General features: G+C 42.9%; 1 protein-coding gene across 4 annotated transcripts in view; it reads right to left on the reverse strand.

Annotated features, from left to right (window-relative positions):
- Nucleotides 1-21,639, reverse strand: part of LOC309655875 (protein farnesyltransferase subunit beta) — a 78,591-nt gene extending 56,952 nt beyond the window's left edge. The window contains exon 1 of one of the 4 annotated variants that reach the window (XM_082451742.1): nt 17,737-21,639. In XM_082451742.1, the coding sequence (XP_082307868.1) occupies nt 17,737-17,880 (144 nt within the window). In that variant the 5' untranslated portion in view covers nt 17,881-21,639. The remainder of the gene's footprint in view (nt 1-17,736) is intronic. The other 3 variants (XM_082451743.1, XM_082451744.1, XM_082451745.1) reach the window with 3 other exon arrangements.
- Between the last annotated feature and the right edge of the window lie 1,292 nt (nt 21,640-22,931).

The raw sequence follows: 22,931 nt of genomic DNA on the forward strand, positions 1-22,931 counted from the left end.
TCGTTTCCTGCAGACTTCACCCCATGAGCCTTTTCCCTTGGCTGATTTTGTTCTGTAGCCCGTTGTTGTAATAAATTATAACCATGAGTACAGCTATATGCTGAGTTCTCTGAATCTTTGTGTAAGCAGATAAGGTAGAGGGTCCCCGGAGAAAGAAAACCAGGCATGGCTTTCCTGACATAAGAGAGGCCATTTTGGCCTAAGCCATTCTGGGATCTAAGCCTGGCCACAATGCTTGCCCTTGAATAGGTCTTAGAAATCAATGATCTTAAGAGAAGAAAGAATGCAGACGCTGACTGTTATCAGGCAAGAGAAATAACAATAGCAAAGATACTATATTAGTTATAAAGACTCCCAGTTCTCTTTCAGTGGTAAAGAGTAGCCTGAAGCCTCAACCACCAGATGTACTGGAACCTAAGGGCTGATGATGTTGACCTTTTCTGAACTTCTGACTTCAATCAACTAAAGCTTGGACTCTGTTGACCACCCAAGCCCCATCATGAATATGCATGTACCCTTAGCTTAAAACTTCCCCAATTTTGCTGTTGGGAGAGACAATGCTTTGGGAAAGATCCCCGGTGTTCTCCTTACTTGCTGCAAGTAATAAATCCTTCCTTCTCCCGATCCTTGGCTCGGTTGTGTCTTTTGGCTCAACACCCACCAAGAGGCAAACCAGTTTTCAGGTAACACTAGTAGTGAATCAGTGAAACTAGGAGTGGTCTTGGGGACCTCCAAAACATTAGTAGAATTAGAAATTTAGCCTTTGGGACAGAATTAAGAGAAGCAGTCACAACAACTGCATAATGTCTATGAAGCAAGATCTATAATTAAATTCTTTTTTAAAATTTTATCGAAATTCTCACTTTAAATACAGGAGAACTGAGGGTAACTATTAAAAAACAAAGTTACCTAAGTCATGAAGAACTCTAACACTACACAGCTCTCAAATCAGAATTAGGAAGGGAGGGAGGGAGGGAGGGAAGGAAGGAAGGAAGGAAGGGAGGGAGGGAGGGAGGAAGTAAGGAAGGAAGAAAGGAAGGAAGGAAGGAAGGAAGGAAGGAAGGAAGGAGGGAGGGATTGGCTTCAACATAGAGATACTAAAGCATGTCTGCTTTCTCTGGCCTTTCATTTTATCTTGAATTTCCATGTTTCCTTTCCATCCCAAAGGAAGGGACTATTCTATTTTAGTTAATTTCTCTTTTCTGCACGAGAGCTCCCACAGTCAAGGCAGCTACCAACTGAGTACAATACAAAGGGTTATTAACAGCCCTACAATAGCAGATAATTTTCTCTTGCATAAACAGCAAAAAGCCCATAGGTTCATTTCCCTTGGGCACAAAGCACACAGTTTGTGACCATGTTAATGAAAGTGATATGGCTCTCTTGGGAGGAGGATGACATCCTAAAGCATCTGTTCGGTTTCAGAAACATTGCTACATGAAATGTTATAAGAAATGCCATCAGGACTAGTCACCAAAAAATTCAGTCCCAAGGGATTAGCTCTTCAAAAATTTTAAACAGCCTGAAATAAAGGAACCTTGATTGGCTCCTGATTCAAAACACACACCAAAAAGATATAAAAAGAATCTTGAGACAATTGGGGAAATTTAAAAATAAATTGGAGGGAATTCCCTGGTGGTCCAATGGTTAGGACTCCGTGCTTTCACTGCCGAGGGCCAGAGTTCAATCCCTGGTCGGGGAACTAAGATCTCGCAAGCCACATGGCTTTGCCAAAAAACAAAACAAAACAAAAAATAAATAAAACATAAAAAATAAAAACAAATTGGATATTAGATGATATTATAGAATTACTTTTAATTTTCTCAGGTGTGATATTATTGCCCTTATGTAGAAGAACATTATTCTTAAGAGATGCATACTTTATTATTCAGGGGTAAAGTGTCATAATATCTTCATCTTACTTTCAAAGATTTGGGGGGAAAAAAAACAGTCATATACATATATAGATGTGTGTATACACACACACACCCCCAAAGGAAAAGTTGTGTCTATCATTGTGAAACAGGAGGGAAGGGGGCAGGGCACTACCCTTGAAAGAATGACATAGCCCGAGGACATGACATAAACTGATTAGAACCAAATGGGTCCAAGATGGCAGACAAGTCAACTTCCACTAGACCTTGAGCCTCAGTATACACTCGCTGTAACACATCTGCAAGCTAAATGACACACCCACAGGCACCAAGACAGTTCCAAGACCAACCATAAGGATCAAAAAGTGGCAGTGGCCCAATTCCTGGAAATCCCCACCCCTTTCCAAAACAGCTGAAATACTTCTCCCACTCATTAGCCTATGAAATTACCCACCCCTATAAAAAATGAACCCCATACCCTGGTGCCTTTCTCACCTTCTGAGATGGCCCACACTCCGTCTGTAGAGTGTGTTTCTCTCTAAATAAATTCACTTCTTTTTTTTAAAAAATAAATTTATTTATTTATTTATTTATTCATTTATTTATTATTTTTTGGCTGCCTTGGGTTTTCATTGCTGTGCCCGGGGCTTTCTCTAGTTGTGGTAAGCAGGGGCTACTCTTTGTTGCGGTGTGCAGGCTTCTCATTGTGGTGGCTTCTCTTTGTCGCGGAGCACAGGCTCTAGGCACCGCGGGCTGCAGTAGTTGTGGCACATGGGCTCGGTAGCTGTGGCTCGCTGGCTCTAGAGCACAGGCTCAGTAGTTGTGGCGTACAGGCTTAGTTGCTCCATGGCATATGGGATCTTCGCGGACCAGGGCTCCAACCCGTGTCTCCTACATTGGCAGGCGCATTCTTAACCACTGCGCCACCAGGGAAGTCCCTAAATCCACTTCTTACCTATCACTTTGTCTCTCACTGAATTCTTTCTGTGATGAGACATCAAGAACCTGAGCTTCATTAAGTCCTAAAACCAGGTGTGTGATCTCAGTTGGAAAATTGTGGGTTTTGGCCAGGTTCAAGTCCCAGCCTCGTGGGTTCAAGTCCCAATCAGGGTTTTGGCTGGGTTCGAGTACTGCCACGTGGGTTCAAGGCCCAATCGGAGGTGCATGGTTTCAGCTGGCGACCACGAAGGGATGGTGATAAGGTAAGAATGTTGAGAGTTAGGTCTTGGTCCTAAAGAGGCCCATGCGATGCTGCGAGCCAGGTGTACTGCGGAGGACGCTCTGCCAATGTCTGCTCATTTTTGACCGGCAGGTCAATCCTGTTGCTTATGCACATGCAACAGCAGATCCAGGACAGAACTGTTAATCTCTATACTCATCTCCCTGACTCTGAGGTTTTTCTCCTACATTCTTGCATTCTTGTTCATTCCTGCTCTATTTCTTTCTTTCTTCCTTCTGTTAACCCCAGAAAACCTGTGTGACCACCAAGGTATACTTTTTATTGCTCTTACTCCCCTCCCTCTGACCCTTACAAGTGCTGACCCTTTATTCCCAACTTACAGCTAGACCAACTCTCGCTCATCGTCAACACCATTGGGGATGTCTTCTATGCTGTTTCTTTGTGATAACTTTTTGGGCACTAACACCTGGTTGGGAGACTACCCTGGAAGGGAGAGCATCTAAAATCATAAGTGCAAAGCTTCACCAAATTGCACGGTGGATTTTGACCTAAGAGTGGAGTTTTGGATAGCTCAGGAGCTTGTCTAAAATGGGTCAGGCTGCATCAATCCCAACCAATACCCCTCTGGGCCATATACTCTGGGACTGGGAAAGATTTGGACAACAGGAATGAAAAGGAAAAAACTTAGTAGGTTATGTAATCAGGTTTGGCCACAACATGAGTTAGGAAATTTAAAATTGAGTGAAGTACCCTATGTTCAAATTTCCATGGCCTTGTATCTAGGCAATGGAACCCAAAAGGAATTTAAGGCATGTGTAGCTTGGAGGGATAGCTCTAGGAAGTACACTGAGTACATTTTAACTGACCCACCCTACAGGGCCATGGATCCCGAAGGAACAAAGGAACGTGGATCCCTCCTCCCCCGAGGTACAGGCCCTTTTGGCTACTCATTTCATAGCCCAGTCTGCCCCAGACATCAGGAGCAAAATTCAGAAAACAACTGCTGGTCCTCAGACTCTGATGAACAATTTGTTCCAACTGGCTTATTTGGTTTTCGGTAATAGGGATATGGTCGAAAAGGCTGAACGCACCCAGAGAAATATGCAAAAGGCTCAAATGACGGCAATGGCTTTGTCTACTCAGAGACCACCAAAGGGGAAGCTGGCTTTTCTGGGCCAACCTGGCCCTGGCAGACCACAAGGCCCATGGGTAGCCATACAAGGCCAGTGTACCCTGTGTGGATACAACGGACTGGAGGGAGGATTGTGATTGATGTGCCCTTTGCAAACAGCCAGGGCATTGGAAGAGGGAATGCCCCATATGCCAGAGGGCGACGGGGGCCCCTCAGCCATTGATGGTTTTGCAATCAGAAGACTGAAGGGGCCCAAGGCCGAAAGTGGCTCTGCCTAGAGATACCATCTACATAACTAATGTTGAGCCTTGGGTGGTCATTGATGTAGTGGGCCACTTGACAGAATTTCTTAAAGACACTGGTGCAACCTTGGTCTTAACCCAAAGGATTGGAAACCTTAGCAATCATAAGGAATACGTAATGGGGTTGTTAGGGAAGAGACAGGGGCACACCTTCCTGGAACCTCTTTTGTGCAAGATCAATGGCCAGCTGTTTTTACATTCCTTCCTGTTTGTGCCTGACTGTCCCATCCCTTTAATGGGAAGAGATTTATTAACTAAGGTAGGGGCCACTCTGTTTCTTGAGGGGCAAGGGAACCACCCTCATCACCAAATTGTTCTAACAAAAAGCAAAAAGGAACAGATAATCTGAAGCTAAAATAAAAGACTTAGTAGACCCTGGAATGTGGAATATCGAGGTTCTGGGCTTGGCCAAAGACATCCAGCCGGTGGTTACTAAGTAAAAAGGGTTATATAGTGTCTAAATATAAGGTACAAATTTCTTAAACCTAGGGAAGATCCTCAAAAATGTTTGTAAATAGATTACCAAAACAGGAGGCCACTGGTCTGACTAAACTAACCACAGCTGATATTCAGAGCCTGATAGGAATTTTGGAAGAGGCCTTCTCCCCTAAGCTAAAGGAGGAAAAGTAAAACTTTCCAATTTAAATGAATGGGTAGGTCAGTCCTTCAATATCATTGAGGTAACCACCCAGTTCTTTGAAAAAGAAAACAAAACTGTCCTTGTTTTATAAATGTAGTTTTTACAGGACCAGAGGTGTGGCTCCAAAAATAATCCAAAACCCACCAATCCTTTTACCACTCCCCAAACCTTCCCTATTTATCTTAAGAGACTTATAAGTATTAAACAAAAGAGAAACAGTCATCCTAGGAGGAACTTGCCCGTATCTTTGAGATGCAAATGTCCCATCTGGTCTTCTCAGGAACACTTACCTCTGCCACCTTTTTAAATGCAAATTTTAAAAAAGAGGGTAAAGTAATTTATAACTTGACTTGTCAAGGATAAATAGAAATCCTAAGTGTCTTTTCTGTAAACACTAGTAAAAAGGGTTTAGCCATCTAGATAGGTGACCTTGATTTGTTCCATCTGCCAGAAGCCCAATTTGAATCCAACCCCTTGTAACTGATAGGTTTTATGTTGTACCTGACTCAGGACTGAAATTTTGGAATGGGAACTATGAGGCCTCTGTGTTTGTTTGTGTGTTCATATGTATCTATATGTGTGTTGTAGGCGTGTGATATTGCCAAAAATGAATTCGTAAAAGAGCTCTACTTAATTGGCTGGAAAAAAATTAAGTGCTTATATAAATACTCAGAAACAGAAAATAATCTGGCCAGAATGCATTTCAGGTTCATGTCATCTGAAAAATATTCAGTACTAAACTGATATCTGGTATTGAAGGTGGCTTAAGCTTGTTGGTTTGATTAACACAGACATGTTAGAGTCATCAATGATCAATGTCAAGTATCATCCTTCTGGTGTACCTAGGTTTATTAGAGGTCAAATAAGACCTTTTTTCTGTTACAAATTTGTCAACAAGAAAAGTAACTCAATGTGAAAAAAACTTCTAAGAAATGTAAGATATGTGTTTTTACTAAAAGAAGGTGTGAAGAATGAAGAATACGGAAAAGAGTTATACATGATCAGGATTTTCTAAGACTGGATTAAATTCAGTTGGGTAAATGGATTTTGCTGGGAATGGGCTGGGACAAGATTGGATTTGGTATGAGTTTCTTTGCCTTTTAAGTGATCTGTATTTGTTATTGAGATCTTCTGTAACTTTAGTTAAGGAATAAGTATTGTATCACAGTGACCTATGATCTTATTTGACCAAGTGTTTTGAAACTTCTTGACAAGCTTCCCAAATGTCAAATTTTAATTAAGTTTCTTTTGATTTCCAGCTAACTTTGGGGTACTTTAGAGGGCCCCTGAAGTATCTTAAAGAGAAATATTTAACTAGGATTATTTGGTATGTTAAGTTAAATGTAATCATTCGTAATTCTGGTTATTATAACCAAGTTTCTTTATCGATTACACTGTTATCAGATGTTTAACCATGGCTTTTAAGTCTTTTGTCATTTACAGATATTTTTGTACTCTGATGCTGTTACAAAAAGTGCTTCATCATCAAGGAGATTCATAGAAAGGCCTTGGAAGCAGTTACAACAGTTCCACACCAAGATGATGGCTATGCGAGGATTCCAGCCCCAGCCCATACTGACTTAGAACAAGGAGCTGTCTTGCCCCTGGGGCCCCTAGATCAGGCATCCAGAGATTTTTACTCCCTGACAGGCAGGGTCGACGCCCCTACTGAAGCAGTTACAGAAGACAGACCATAACCCTTTTGCTTCCCATAAGAATATGGGATAAAATCTCTGAGGGGGGAATGAAACAGGAGGGAAGGGGGCAGGGCACTACCCTTGAAAGAATGACATAGCCCGAGGACATGACATAAACTGATTAGAACCAAATGGGTCCAAGATGGCAGACAAGTCAACTTCCATTAGACCTTGAGCCTCAGTATACACTCATTGTAACACATCAGGAAGCTAAATGACACACCCACAGGCACCAAGACAGTTCTAAGACCGACCATAAGGATCAAAAAGTGGGCGGTGGCCCAATTCCTGGAAATCCCCGCCCCTTCCCAAAATAGCTGAAATACTCCTCCCACTCATTAGCCTATGAAATTACCCACCCCTATAAAAACTGACAACCCCTTACCCTGGTGCCTTTCTCACCTTCTGAGATGGCCCACACTCTGTCTGTGGAGTGTGTTTCTCTCTAAATAAATCCACTTCTTATCTATCACTTTGTCTCTCGCTGAATTCTTTCTGCGATGAGACATCAAGAACCTGAGCTTCATTAAGTTCTGAAACCAGGTGTGTGATCTCAGTTGGAAGACTGGGTTTTGGCCAGGTTCAAGTCCCAGCCTCATGGGTTCAAGTCCCAATCTGGATTTTGGCCGGGTTCAAGTCCCAATCCGAGTTTTGGCTGGGTTTGAGTCCCAATCTGAGGTGCATGGTTTCAACTGGGTTATCTCCACCTTTGTCCTTTTTTTGGGGGGGGGCCGAGCTGTACAGCATGTGAGATCTTAGTTCCCCTGACCAGGGATGGAACCCATGCCCCCTGTGGCGGAAGCAAGAAGTCTTTAACCACTGGACCGCCAGGGAAGTCCCTCCACCTTTGTCCTTGACAAGACTATCTCACAATTCTGTAGAGGTAGAATTTGCAGAAAACTGATAGTAATGCAAACAATTTCTGTCCAGAGAAATACAAATTGTATCTAGTAAAATGCAAGTAATTGTAACCCTATGAATATTGCCCAGTTTTGCATCCATTTGCAAATTTACTTCAGCATCCCTATCTGACTGTAAAGGTGGTATGTTGAGTTCCTGTCTGAACTAGTTGTAATATCTTACTGGGTCCATGAGTCAAATAAAATCTTGGACATGTGTTCATTTTATATTTGTGTGAGTCATGATTTTATCTTCTTTTAAAATTTATCCTTGAACAGTTTATATGGCAGCAGGGGGGATTAGGTGGAGGACAAACAGATACTGTCAATTTTTCTGTATATTTGACATTTTTTGTAATAAAAAGTTGGAGGAACCAAGATTCCATCACAACTACTTTATCTAGGTATAAGAAAGATTTTTGAAAAGTCAAATACATCTGCACACACACACAGACCAGTACATATATATGTATAGTAGCTAAATAAATGTTTAAACCAATTAGAGAGTGTTTCTGTCCATTTAAAAGCAAATACTCTACAGTGTGACACCAGCAGAGACTTTCCTTGACCAAACTTTCGTCAGGCTCCTCTGAATCCTCCTCCCAACTAGGCCTTGACTTTTATACTTCTGTGTCCATCATCGTATCACCTATTTTTAGCAAGAATCCTGCTAAGTTGGTTTAGCAAGAATCCCCCGTCCCCACTGTCTGATCAGGTTCCTCATCCTCCACCATCCCCCAGTGATGTCTGACCACCTTGGCCTGCCTTCACGAGGAATCCTTTTAAGTCAGTTTAGCCAGATTCCCCACCTACCTTCGATGATTCCTCTTACTAATTTACCATCCACCAATCCCCCCACCTTGCTCCTTGACTATAAATTCCCACCTTTCCTTGCTGTTTTCAGACTTGAGCCCAATCTCTCTCCCCTACTGCAAAACCCCATCATAGCAGTCCTCCTTGAATAAAGTCTTCCTTTAACAAGTGTCATGAATAATTTTTTCTTTAACAATACCTTGCCACACCCACCAGCAGAATGACTAAAGTTGAAAAGAGGGAAAACACCAAATGTTGGCAAGGATGTAGAGGAACCAGAGCCCTCACACATTGCTGATGAGAGTGTAACATGTCTGATCACTCTGGAAAAGGCCAGCAGTTTCGTTTAAAACTAAACATACACCTACCCTGTGATCCAACAATTCCACCTGTAGGTTTTTACCCATGAAAACACATGATCATAAAAAGACTTCTACGAGAATGTTTATAGCAGCATTATTCATTATATCCAAAATCTGGCAACAGCTCAGTTGTCCATCAATAGGAGAATGGATTAAAAAACCAGCAACAGCAACCATTAGATCAAGTAGCTCAGAGGCAGTTTACCTGCAACCAGGCTGATCTTGTTAAAAATGTAAACTCTCGGGCTTCCCTGGTGGCGCAGTGGTTGAGAATCTGCCTGCCAATGCAGGGGACACGGGTTCGAGCCCTGGTCTGGGAAGATCCCACATGCCGCGGAGCGACTAAGCCCGTGAGCCACAATTGCTGAGCCTGCGCGTCTGGAGCCTGTGCTCCGTAACGGGAGAGGCCACGATAGTGAGAGGCCCGCGCACCGCGATGAAGAGTGGCCCCCACTTGCCGCAACTAGAGAAAGCCCTCACACAGAAACGAAGACCCAACACAGCCATAAATAAATAAATAAATAAAATAAAAAATTAAAAAAAAAAAAAGTAAACTCTCAGGTCATAGACGTATAGAATCAGAAACTACTGGGATGGGGCCCACCCATAGGATTCTTTTTAACAAGTCCTCCAGAGGATTCTGATGCATGCTGATTTTGATAGATCAAAGGTTTTTTTTTTAGTAGTGGTAACAGTCACTGGATTTCAGCTCAGAGGCTGATGCTTGAGTTTGACTTCAAATAGGACTTTCTTAACTTATAATTATTGCTGGTTTTTTTTTAACCTGCTCACCACACTTTTCTTCTTCTTAATTAGCAAAGGATAAATGAAGGTGAGAAGGTAAAACATTCCTCTGAACAAATATCCTAATACTTTGAGTACAAAATTCAGAGGGAGGTCAGAGTTGACCTAGTCTCCTTAACCAGCTGGCATTCCTCTCTATCAAGGCTGAGATCCTTTATGAACCATGGGTTCTCAACCCTGGCTGCATATTAGAATTACCTGAGGAGCTTAAAAAATACTGATGCCTGGGTCCCACCCTCAAAGGTTCTGTTTTAATGGGTCTAGGGTACAACCCGGGGTGGTGGGGAAGACCAAAAGCTCCCCAGGTGATTCTAATGGTCAGCCAGGTTTGAGACCCACTGCCCTCACTGCCAATTCCCTTAAAAAAACCTTGTTTTGGGCTTCCCTGGTGGCGCAGTGGTTGAGAATCTGCCTGCCAATGCAAGGGACACGGGTTCGAGCCCTGGTCTGGGAAGATCCCACATGCCGCAGAGCGGCTGGGCCCGTGAGCCACAATTACTGAGCCTGCGCATCTGGAGCCTGTGCTCCGCAACATGAGAGGCCGCGATAGTGAGAGGCCCGCGCACCGCGATGAAGAGTGGCCCCCACTTGCCGCAGTTAGAGAAAGCCCTCGCACAGAAACGAAGACCCAACACAGCCATAAATAAATAAATAAAATAAAATAAAAATTAAAGAAAAAAAAAAAAAAACCTTGTTTTAACATCAGGTGTTCCAGAAGTAACGAAGGAAAACTAAGTTTAAATCATAAACCAAAATGAACACTAGAAAAAAGTTCCCAATGGCCTACAGATCCACAGGCTATGTTATGAGCAGTAACCTGCCTCATTCAAAGGACAGGTGCTTATCATCACTATGCTATAATATTCAATAATCCTCCTCTAACAGCATTTTTCATTAAAGAATTCCTAAAAGCCAATGCATATATGAAAACTTGGTTTAAGGCAGAGATGGGAAAATCCAATATCAAAGGAAAAAACATGGACAGTAAGTGTTGCTGGTATAAAAATTACTTCCTACCTCTCATCCTAAAAATAAATAAATAAATTCCAGGTTGATTAAACTTGAACATGAAAAACTTGAGTCAAGTCATTAAAACAGCGTATAGGAGAATATCTTTATATTCTTGGGATAGAGAAAGATTTCTTCAAAAAGCCCAAACTATAAGGAAAAAGACAAAGAAGAACATAAATATAAGCAAGGTTAAAGGCAAACAAGAGCCTAGGGGAAGATATTTGGAACATATGTAAAAGATACTATTTTTCCCAAATTAAGACCGCTGACCACTAACAATATCAAGTCTTAGAGAGGATGTGGACAAAACAGATCTCCAGTACACCACTAACTAGTGCTTAAATTACTAGAGTCACGATGGAGGGCAACATGGTAGCAGGTAATAACACTGAAAAGGCACAGACCCTACAACCCAGCAATTCTAACTCTCCAGTAGAGACATACCTAGAAAAACCCTTGCCTGCCCTCCCAAGCCTCTTTATAACATAACTAAGTCCTAACGGTACATCTCTCACTTTTCCAGTCATGAGGCACGTGATCACTTAGGATACGGCGAAAGGGGAACACAAGAGTTCAGAGGTAAGTCTACTAGCTTGCCAGAAGTTTACCCCTGCTCCTGACGGGGCACTGGCTAGGTGTTGCTAAGTACAGAACGGTTTTACATTTGCTGAAGTTAAGGCTATACATATTGAGGAGTCCTAGACTATGCCATCCCAAAATATGCCTCGTTGGCATATGGATTATTTTGAGCTAAAGGCCAGTGATAACCAGGAGGTGAAGGAAAAGCTCTAAAAACAGGGCATTAAGTTTCCTTTTGTAAAGATGTCTCCCTCTCCACAACAGGAAGTGGAGGACTCCTAACAACTCTTATCTATGGAGTAGGCACGGACTTAAATCCGAATAACAAACCTTACTAAACAACTCTTGTTTACCATACTTTTCCTGGACTTAGGGGAAACATAAGTTGTCTCCCCAACCCAGAAGCCCCAAACCCTTTTCTTTGTTTTAGCCTAAAATGGCATATAAACTCAAGTTCTAACTACCCCTTTGGGTGACTCATCGATAGGTGCTCCCGTGTGTACACAACAATGCACATGTTAATAAATTTCTGTTTATTTTTCTCTTGTTAATCTGTCTTTGGTCAGTCTAATTTACAGGGCCCCAGCTAGAGAACCTAAGCTGGGTAGAGGAAAAGGTTTTTTCCTCCCCTACTATATATTTATATGGATGTATATGCACATGTATCTTTATATAATATAAACTAATAAATATCTATTTGTGTGTGTGTGTATAGTCTGTGTACATGATATAAACTAGTATGTATATTACTTTGTGGTTTTCAACGATGGAGAGATTGTGTGAGAATCTAGGGGTCAGAGATGAAGTGACTGCACCCACGTCCCCAAGACTTAGGTGCCATGGCAACATATATGCACATCTAACCATCTGCCTGCATTCTTGATAGCTCTGTTTAAAAGGTAGCTCCTGGAATTCTTCTAGAAATCCAATCGGAAGCACAGTATAATTTCCATTCATAGCTGAGTGGTAAAAAAACAACAAATGCATTTGGAATTTTCTCTTTCACAGCTTCTATCTAAAGCAAATCTCATGATGCACCAACTTTCGTATCATAGACCTTCCCTTCTCCCTACATCTCCCCCTCTCTCCCAGAGGAGGACCCTTCCAGAAAGCAGATTTGCTGCCTGAGACTCATGTTAATGCTGAAGATGTGGTAAAAGAATCATTAATATATTAACTATAAGAAAAGGATTCTTCCTAAAAAAAAATTATCCCTCAGAAAAAACAAGTCACCTTATAAGAAATCCTTACAAAGTAACTCTTGCTGTGGGGAGTTCTTTCAATTCCTTATTTTGAATACAAAGTGCGAGTTGGGGTTGACACATCATCCTGAAACAACCTCAGTCAAGGTCTGGTGTTGGCTGCCTACAGAAGTCAGCTGATGGTATCAATGAAAGGAGACAAATTAAACACAGATTTAATTCCTGGGGATATGAACTCACACTTGCATGTGCAAACTGCCACTGTAAACCCTTTTAAAGATCACTTTAAAAGTTAATAAAGTGTTTAAGTTGTGATGATCAAAGATATGCACCAACTGGACACACTGTAAAAGAATTATAATTGTAACTTGTGATAAAATATTCAATATCTTCTCCATATTTAAAAGGGATGTATCTCAAAAAACTGAAAGTGTGGTCTGCAAAAACATATTCACTGATCCAAAGTATAGCTCCAGTGATGATAAAAACACAAAGGTCAAAGATGGATGTGAAGAGTTTGAAGACAAATGTTTTACGAATATGAGGAGGAGAAAGAACAGTATTTCTAAATTAGTGTGATTTTATAAAGTATGTGATTTTAAATAGGCATAGGTACCTAAATTTAAAATGCAAATCGTGTAAACAAGCATTTGGTTTGTTTACCTGCATACCTAATAGTATGTGTATTCTCGAGTTGACCAAAAAACACTTTAGGGGACTTTTTAATAGGGAAAATGGGGAAATTTTGATATTTGCACTTTCTTATAGTTGGGCAACATGGTATATGCTGAATTTCAATAAGATAAAATTGATTCACATAGCTAGCCTACTGACCACTTAACAAGCAGGGCTCTGGTCCCGTCTATCAGAAGCATAAAAATCTAGTTAGTGTGACTATATTAAGGGACCTGCTCCACCTCTATTTAATAATCTTTCAGATACTAGAACCTGAAACAAGTCAACAGCAGGAGTTCGGGATTCATTCCTGGATCCCTAATGTTCCCTCCTTCAGGATCTGCAGTGGTGCAGTGCCCGTCACTTGCAGCCAAGCTCTTTAGCCTGGGTCTCCATCCAGTCCCCACCCGCCACCAGCACTCATTCATCACCAGGTCAGCCCCACCCATCCAGCTGACCTAATTCCCTACCACAGCCAACCAGGTCTTTCCCTCGTAACGGCTCCTCCCACTGGCATGGCTGCCGCCCCAACTCCATCCTTTACAGCCTAACCCCGGTCCCACATCCTCCATGAAGTCGTCCTTACCGCCTCACCCCACGACAGATCGGCTTCCACTCCCTGAAATCCTCATGCAATGCAGTCATAATTTAGCACTTCATTACATGCTCTGCTGAGTCATTCTGTGATTGCTTCCGGCATATTCTTTTTTTTTTTTTTCCCTCTAAGAGAAAAGAATTTTGACTGAGACAAATAATTCTTCTAGATTCCCCTCAGAGTTGACTGGCACTTGACTGAATGTTGTCTAATGACATCATGCCATTTCAAATGGAGAATGTTTCTGCCCCTGTTCAAGGGCAGTCTAAAGGGAAAACAAAAGTAGTACCTTCAGTAACAACTGTTGTTGGCAAACCTGCTACCTCTGAGATTGTACCAGTATTACCCTACCGGCCTGAATCACAGAGCATTTGCAATGGGGTGACTGCAGGTGGCACAAAAAAGGAAGACAATCACTAATAATACAACCACATCTTGCTTTCTGGAGTCATAAAAGGTTCTCCGAGCATCAAATTCATCAGCTTGTCAAGAAATAAAACAGCCTGTCACAACAGAGACCTTCAAAAGATACCCAGAATCTCACCACTGCTCATTACCTCTACTACCACAGCCCTGAGGCGAAGCTGCCATCACGTGTCACCTGCAGTACTGCAACAGCCACTAACTGGTTTCCCTGCACCCACGCTCGCCTCCTCACAATCTACTCTCAACAGTGACCTAAATGAGCCTGCTGAAATGCTCAACAGACTGTGTCAAAACCCTCCAATCATAGATCAGTCTGACTCCTGGTAGGAAGCAGATGGCACATTCAAAGTGGGTGATTTGAGGAGAGTTCATATCATAACACAGGGGCTAGCAACACAAGGGTACTTCATCCCCTTCTAGACCTGAAATGTGAAGAGAAGGGGTAGAGAGGGAGACAGAGAGCTCCACAGAGAAGGCACCTAATTGGAGATGTGACCTTAAGTCTAGAGACACTCCAGCCCACACAATCCTGCGGGAAGGGAATATATATGCCAGTCTCATCCTTCTCCCTCACTCTCATCCCCTATCAATACTCCCCATGGCCAAATGCAAACAGAAGGCAGAAAGCAAGGTTGCCTGTCAGTGCAGGTCCACCTCCTAGGGCACATCTACAGAGCAGGGTAGAAAAGGGTAGGGTGAATCTGGGGAGGTAAATGGAAGCTATTCAGCCAAATGGCTTCCCATCTCAATCAGGGTATCTGAAAGTACGAGATCCAACCTTATCTCCTGTTCTGTTTGCTAACCTCTCTACTCAGTGGCTCTCTGCTCACCAGGCACACCCCTGCTTCAGGTCCTTTGTACTTGCTGCCTTCTCTGCCCAGAATGCTTTTCCCCCAGATACACACATGGCTTGTCCCCTCACCTACTTCAGCTCTCAGCTAAAACATTACATCAGCAGAGGTTTCCTTTACCACCTTATATAAAAACCTCCCTTGCTCCTATCCCACCCATGCCTGGCACATCTATCTCCCTTATCTTGCTTTATTTTTCTCCACAGCACTTCTCTCTAACATTAGATAGATAGATGGATAGATAGATATTTTTTTCTCCTTTTTAATTGACTGCCTCTCTGGCCTAGAACAAAAGTTTCATAAAGGCATCCACTTGGCCTCTTTTGTTCACTCCCTTATGCCCAGTGTCTAGAACAGTGCCTGGCACAAAGAAGGCACTCACTTATTTGTTGGATGAATGAAAATGAATGAATGGAACAGAAGAACCCATAGCTAAGGACTCTTTCCACTGTTCAGAGGTTTAACTCCTATTATCAAATCATTGTTAAGCAAATAAATAGGCTCCTGATAATCAGATAGGAAGCAGGTGACAAGCATTTTTTATTGGCAATGGCACAAAATTGAGTGCTGTCAGTAAACCCCTAAGAATAAATGGAATCTTCAGTCAGAACCAAAGGAATAACAGCAGTGTCTTCTGTAAACAACTCCTAGCAAGGTTGTTTTTTCTTATGACTATATCATCATTAACCTACCAACCTAGTCCTTCTCTAAGACTCAGTCTTCTCATCTGTAAAATGTGTAAGGATTGAATGATACAATGTATGGAGAGCATTTATTGGGTATGGAACCCAATAAATGGACACTATAATGATTATTAAAACATTGAGGAAGCCACGAGAATGAGATACTATGTTATCTTCCTATGATCTGGAACTGTTTATCCTAGACTGTTAAAGTGTGAGCTGGAATAATGACATGGAAAAGAAGTATAAGATGCTTTACTATCCACCACACAGTTGGGCCTAGATCTGAAAGACATCCTACAGTACCAGTGCTCCATATCAGAACCTAGTTTCCACACCTGGCCCAGACCTTGGTCAACCCTTTTGCAGGCCAGTACCTTGTTGCATCCATTTCTGCATTGCTCATTATATCTAAGCACTTAGAACATAAGTGCTGGTTTTTCCCTCATAGGAACTAAGCAGGGCATGTGACTGAAAAAATAGTGTAAGCAAAAGAGAAAGAGCAGATCAGTAAAGCTCCTGGTGATGCTCCTGTTTTTGACTTACCCCTCTGACCATGGAAGTCTCTGTTCTGGTCCGTAAATTAGACCAAATTCTGATTCCCTTTTCTCCACTAACATTTTATCTATCCATAGCCTTATCTGCTGGGTCAATTCAGTTAACTACGCAAAAGGTGACCCCATAGTCTTAGGTCAGATAAAAAGAAAAAGGCTTGACCTGAATCCACTCAACAATCCATCACTTAGGAATACTGCAAAGATCCTGTAGTAGCTTTTTCATTGATGGGAGATTTCTTTGCAATTTTTTTGCAGAAGATTTCTGTAGAAGGACACACTGGTGGGCTAACTAACCTGGGAAGCTAGATTCAAAAGGTAAGTTTCCTTTCTACCCTAAAACCCATGAAACTTAAATCTCTAGTTAAAATATTCCCTCTGCTACTATGTGTATACGTGTGTATTCAAGCCCTTGTTTTTGTTATTTTAGTCATAAATATACAATATAATAATTATCATTACTAATTTTTGCCAAAATTGAGGCTTCCAACCTCAGGCATGAAAATCAAAGCAGGTCCCTCTAAGATTAAGCCTAGGGATTGATCTTACTAAGAGATCTTATTTTAGTAAGCAGCCTGATGCTTACTTGTTAGTGCTAAAAAAAAATCATTCTGATCACTTCTCCTAGTGACAGATGGGTAACCATTTCCATAATAACTAACTTGGGACCAATTCCAATTGAGGAACGAGAAGAAAAACAAAACTATAATTCACTACTCATTCTGCAAACACGTTTCAAAGTGATAGGTCCCATCTACTTCGAGGCCTCAGTGAATGGCAAGTAGTACAAAATTCACACTCTTATTACAGCACTTCCCAAACTGTGCTGTCTTCCTCTCTGTCTTCCCCAACCAGGCTGTGCCATGCTCCAGATCAGGGGCTGTTTTATTTCTTTGCATTTCCAGAGTTCGACATTGTGACCAACACACTGCTGGTGCTCAAATGATTGAATGGCTACTAAAATGTCCCCCCACGAGGCAGGCGTCAAACCTGGCACTGTGGGTCATAAATTAAACATCACGGAATGGCATGACCGTAGTCTGGCCACTTCTTTTCCCCTCTATGTCCCAAAACTATGAGCAGGGTGGGGAAAGTGCATTATCCATACGAGAACCTCCCGATGTCTGGCAAAATGGAGTGGGCTGTCCGACCCAGCCGGGCTGCTTCAGTCCTCCAGGCACAGAACAAGATTCTCTCCGCTCCCTAAGGCAGAGGGGACCCAGGTACTGTCCTCTCCCTCCAACCTTGACAACGACCCCTCCCCAACCCGGCCCCACAAGCATTCCACTCTCCAGCCCAAGCCTGGGCGCCGGGAGCTTCCCAGAGAGGGGGGACGCCGCGGTGCACTGTGGGAGCTGTAGTTCCCGGGTGGGTTCCGCACACCGGCGGCCCTGAGGACCAGACTCCCGCTCCCAGAAACCCCCGCGCGGGCGCCTCGCCCAGTCAAGCCAGCTCACCTGTTCCATGGACGTGACTGTTTCTACCGAGTCGTCCTGCAACCGCTCCCGCGCGTGCTCGGGCCTCAGACTGTACAGCGGCTCTGACCAGACAGGGGAGGAAGATGGAGGGCAACAGTAGGTGAAGGAACTCGGAGAAGCCATGCTCTGGAAAGCAGCAGGCGGTGTATAGGACTCAGCTTCGTCAAAGAACAACGCGCCTTGAAACTCTAGCGGGCTAAGGCGCTACGGAGAGCGGGTAGAGTCAAAAGATTTTGAACGCGAATCGCTCCTGCCGCCTACACAACCTCAGGGAGTGAGTTGCTGGAATGCTGCCGCCCCCCATTGGTCAGAGGCGCTGCTGCAAGAGGCTCAGTTTCCTGGCGCGCAAGGAAGGACGTGTACGTCTGAATTTCATTTCCCACACACACACCTTTTCAACGTTCTGCTCATTCTCACTTACTTATGTCAGTAGTTCACAGTTTCGGGTGCCCAAGAACCCAATGAGGGTAACTTTTAAAGGCATTTCTGACAGCTCTCCTGATTGCCTCAGTCATACTATTGTGAACAGAATTATTGAGCACCTTTGGCTACATGACAACCGCCCAGGAGAAGCCAGCAGCTTCTCCACAAAGGAATTGCCATCTCAGTAGTCAGTGATGGAGGGAAGTGGCACTGCAATTCTCTCCTATCAATTTGGGGGTTACAGTGCAGTAGCAGGAACTAAAACTCAGTAGACGGGACAAGTGTAAGTGAAACAACCAAGAAAGTATTCACTCATTTATTCAGCAATTTTTTTTATAGAGCACCTACTACATGTCAGGCACCCGTGCTAGGCCTCAAAAATACAAAAGTGAACAAAACAAACAAGGTGCCCCCCGCCTTGAGAACCTTACAGCCTAATGGAATTGACAGAATTAAGTGAACGAACACAAAAAAATCTGTGAACACTTGTGATGAATTGTATGAAGAAAAATAACAGGGTCTATGAGAGGAAGTAAAGGAGGAGGGGACTAATTAGATTGGGTGGTCTGGCCAAGCCTCTCTGAGTAAGTGACATGTAAGCCGAGACCTGAAGGATGACAAGGAGCCGTCCGTGTGAACAACATGGGGAAGAGCCTCATGAGGGAAGGACCAGCAAGCTTGACAGAACACGCCATAAATATACTCATGTGTGTTTGTATTCATTCTGATGTTTAATCTGAAGGGGTTCTGAATGAAAGAAATTCCTATTGAGTGGGGTTAATCATCATATATGCCTCCATTAAATGTTCAAGTAGTGATTTTAGGAAAACCCTGCTACCTTTGGACAAGCAATAGAAGAGGACCTCTTTCAGGGCCCACAACAAAAAGACTGCACCAAAATTATAACACCAAGAGGTTAAACTATTTAGAGTGGGGGTGAGGGTTTTGGGGGTGGGAGAAGATAAGATAATAGCAGACTTTCCAGATAGACACAAACCCAACTTCCTGCTCGGAGCATTTTACTCTGTTCCCACTAAATTCCAAGCCACATGTCTAGGACCCAGGGAACCGTGGTGCGATCCTTCACAGCCAGCCATTCCCCTGTTCTCAGTCTCCGGTGTCTAAGGATGAGGCTGGGATGGCCTAAGGGCCTCAGGTAGGTAAACACTATCACCCTGTCCATTTTAGAGATACCGTTGCTGAGTTAAGTCCTGGAGGTGCCAGAATATTTCTAAATCTGGGAATAAGTAGGACTGTGTCGGTTAGGGTCACAGATATGGCTGTACAACGTGAAATAGTCTCATTATTATTTCCTCTGCATTGGCATCTTATTGTCTTTCCCTTAGTTCTATTTAGGAAAAAATGATCTGTTAAGGTCTGGGTTATATCTAAGGATTCTGCCTTCTTTGTAAAGCGTTGCTTTGCCAGCTAGAAATTTAAACTGAGCTACTGAAAGAGTAGCTGGAACAGTTTTGTAACAGATTATTACATCTGTTACTGGTACACCTAAAGCAATTGCCAATTGTATTCAGGAAACAGAATTCTATTTCTGAAATGCAATCTCCTCCACAGTGGGATCTGAACCATGTTAATGGGGGCGTGGCAAGGGTCTCCTGCAGGATAGTGTCTGTTCATGCGCTGGGCACTGAACTAAGTGCTGAGGAGAGAGTGGTGAACAAGCCACACACATTCTCAGCCCTTACGGGTCTCGTGATTTACCAGAAGAAACAGACACTAAACAATCATTACAGAATTGACTGTTTTATTGCAGTTGAGGGAAATGGCATGAGGGAGAAAGAAGCACAGCACACTGTGAGATTGCATAGCATGGGAGACTGAAGGTAGTCTGGAAGATCATGAGGAAATGAGTTAACTCACCCAGGTTGAGAGAACATACCAGGCAGAAGAAACCCAATGACAACAAAATCAAGTGAAACAAGGAATGGAAAATATGAGGAGTTTATACTCTTCGTAGCATCAAGAAGATTTTTCAGCCGTGGATCAGCAGCGGCCCACCAGTCGTCCTTCCTCTGAGTTTAATAAAATGACTCATTCAAGAAGCAGAATGTACATAAATACTGGCGGTATGGCAGAGAGAATGATGTATTTACAAGAGAAAGCCTTAGCAATGATAATTAATTAATAGTCACTCCAGCTTGGACTGCAGATGGTTTGGGTTTATTTTACCCAATGCATGATATTTTTCTAAATTAAACTGTGAACTGTAATTGTTTTTTAAAAAAATAAAATGTGGATAGTGTTATTTTGCACTTCTATCTAGAGCAAGAAAATAAGAAAAAAAAGTAAAGGTCTAAATGAACCACTAGAGGGCACTGCTGACCCTAGAGTAACTTCTAGAGTAAGCTTTAAAACTGTTCTCACTGCATTACTCACACAAGTCCATATGTCAGCAAGGATTGTTTCCTTTAATATCTTGCAAATCTATGTAATAATACATATTTTGGAGAGTTTGGAAAATGGAGAGAACTCATCCATTATCCTGCTAGGGAATTAATTTTTCTCCCCCGCAATTACTTCTCTACCTGCATCTGTGGTCTCCTACTCTGCCTTCCCAGTCCGTCCCTCCTGTCTCCTGGATACAAGTGTTACCCAGCTCTTACCTAGGGCCAATCCCTCCCTCCCCCTCATGCCCATTCTCCCTTGACTCTCTTAAGACATCAAATTGTTCCTGTACTTGATCATGCCCATCACCCACAGACAGGCTACTTCTCCATTCATGGGGGAAAAAAAAGACATTTTTAACCTTCTTGATTCCACTCCTTCTTCAGCTACCTCCCCATTTCCCATTCCCTCTCTACCAGTAGCTCCAATTCCTCTCCTCCCACTCTCTTGAACCCATTCCAAACTGGCTTCCCCATTGGCTCGTGTCAAGTCCCCGTTAAACTTCTAATTGCTAAATCCAAAGGCCAGTCTCAGCCTTTGTCTCATCTTTCTACCTGAGCTCCTAGCAGCATGTGACAGGGTTGATCATTCCCTTCCCCTTGAAATACCTTCTTCTTGCAGTGTCTAGTACCGGCCTTTGCTATTTCCTCGTCTCCCTCACGCTGTAACTTTGGAGTCCCTCAGGGTTCTCTGTCTACAATCACTCACCTGTAGCTCAGACAGTCCCAGTATTTCAAATACCACCAGTAGATTGAAAACCCCCTCATTTATATCTCCAAACTGGATCTCTCTTCTGAACTCGAGTTCATCTCTCATATCCTATTTGCATTTCCACTTAGATATCTAATACAATCGGTCCCCTACATACGAACGAGTTCCGTTCTGAGTGCAAGTTCGTAAGTCCAACAAAATTAGCCTAGGTACCCAAGTAACACAATCGGCTATATAGTACTATACTGTAAAAGGTTTATAATACTTTTCACACAAATAATACATGAAAAACAAACAAACACAAAAAATAAAGAAAACACTTTTAATCTTACAGTACAGTCCCTTGAAAAGTAGTACAGTACAACAGCTGGCATACAGGTCTGGCATCCAGTGAACAGGCAAGAAGAGTTACTGACTGGAGGAGGGAGAGGAGGTGGGAGATGGTAGAGCTGAAGGATTGTCAGCAATAGGAGACGGAGGGCAAGCTGCATGTGACAATGTACACCAGACACATGAACTAATACGTGATTGGACATGCGAATGCACGTTCGCGTCTTTGAAAGTTCACAACTTGAATGTTCGTATGTAGGGGTCTTAGTGTGGTAGGTGTGTCCACAACAGAGCTGCTGGTATCTCTTCCAAACCCGTGCCCTCAGCCTTCTCCCCTCAGTTAACTCCATCCTCCCACTTTCCTCCAAATACCTTGGAGCCATCCTTGATGGCTCTCTTCCTCTCGCTCCCCATAAATCTTGGTGAAAATAACATCCAGAATTTAACCCCTGCTTACCAATTCCACTGCTGAGGTCCTGGTCCAAGCCACCACCATCTGTCACTTGTATACTTACACTCATCTCTTAACTATGCTCCCTGTTTCCACTCTTGTCCTCCTATAGCCTAATACAAACTCAAAAGCCAGACTGAACTTCTTCAATGTAAGCAAATGAACCCCTCACTTGAAGCCCTCTTACCATCTCAGAGTCAACCTCAAGGTCCTTACCCTGGCCTAGAAGGCCCCATGACCTGGCCCTTTCTCCTTGCACTTGCCAGCTTGTTCACTCTGTCCACCACACTGGCCTCCCGCTGTCCTGTGTCCACCCTAGGCATGTGCCAGCCTCAGAGCGGTCACGCTTGCTGTCCCCTCCCCAGCAATGCTCTGCCCGCCCCCCAGGTAGACAGGGCCTGCCCTCTCACTTCTTGAAGTCTTTACTCAGATTTTAATACTCTGTCCCACTCCCCTGCTTTCTTTTTCTCCACAGCACTTACCACCAGCTGACAGACTTTATACCTTATGTATTTATTTTGTTTACTGTCTGTCTTCCTCCCACTAGACTGTAAGCTCTCAGGGAAGGCTGTATTTTGTATTGTTCATCACTTATTCTCTGGCACATAATAGGCACTGAACAAGTTAAATGACTCAAATGATTTCCAGTCACTGTAATAAACATTTGAATGCTTGTTTGTGTAACATACTGTGGAAGATGATGACAATGAACATAATACTAGCCTTACCCTTCAGGAGCTTACTAGCTAATAAATACAGAAACTGTATAAATATAAATAAACATACAAAATATAAATATAAAATAATAAATAGATATAGACATAAAATAAGACATAATACACACATAAAATGTAGT

This window comes from Balaenoptera physalus (assembly GCF_965194825.1).
Source record: "Balaenoptera physalus genome assembly, chromosome: 2".
Classification (NCBI taxonomy): domain Eukaryota; kingdom Metazoa; phylum Chordata; class Mammalia; order Artiodactyla; family Balaenopteridae; genus Balaenoptera; species Balaenoptera physalus.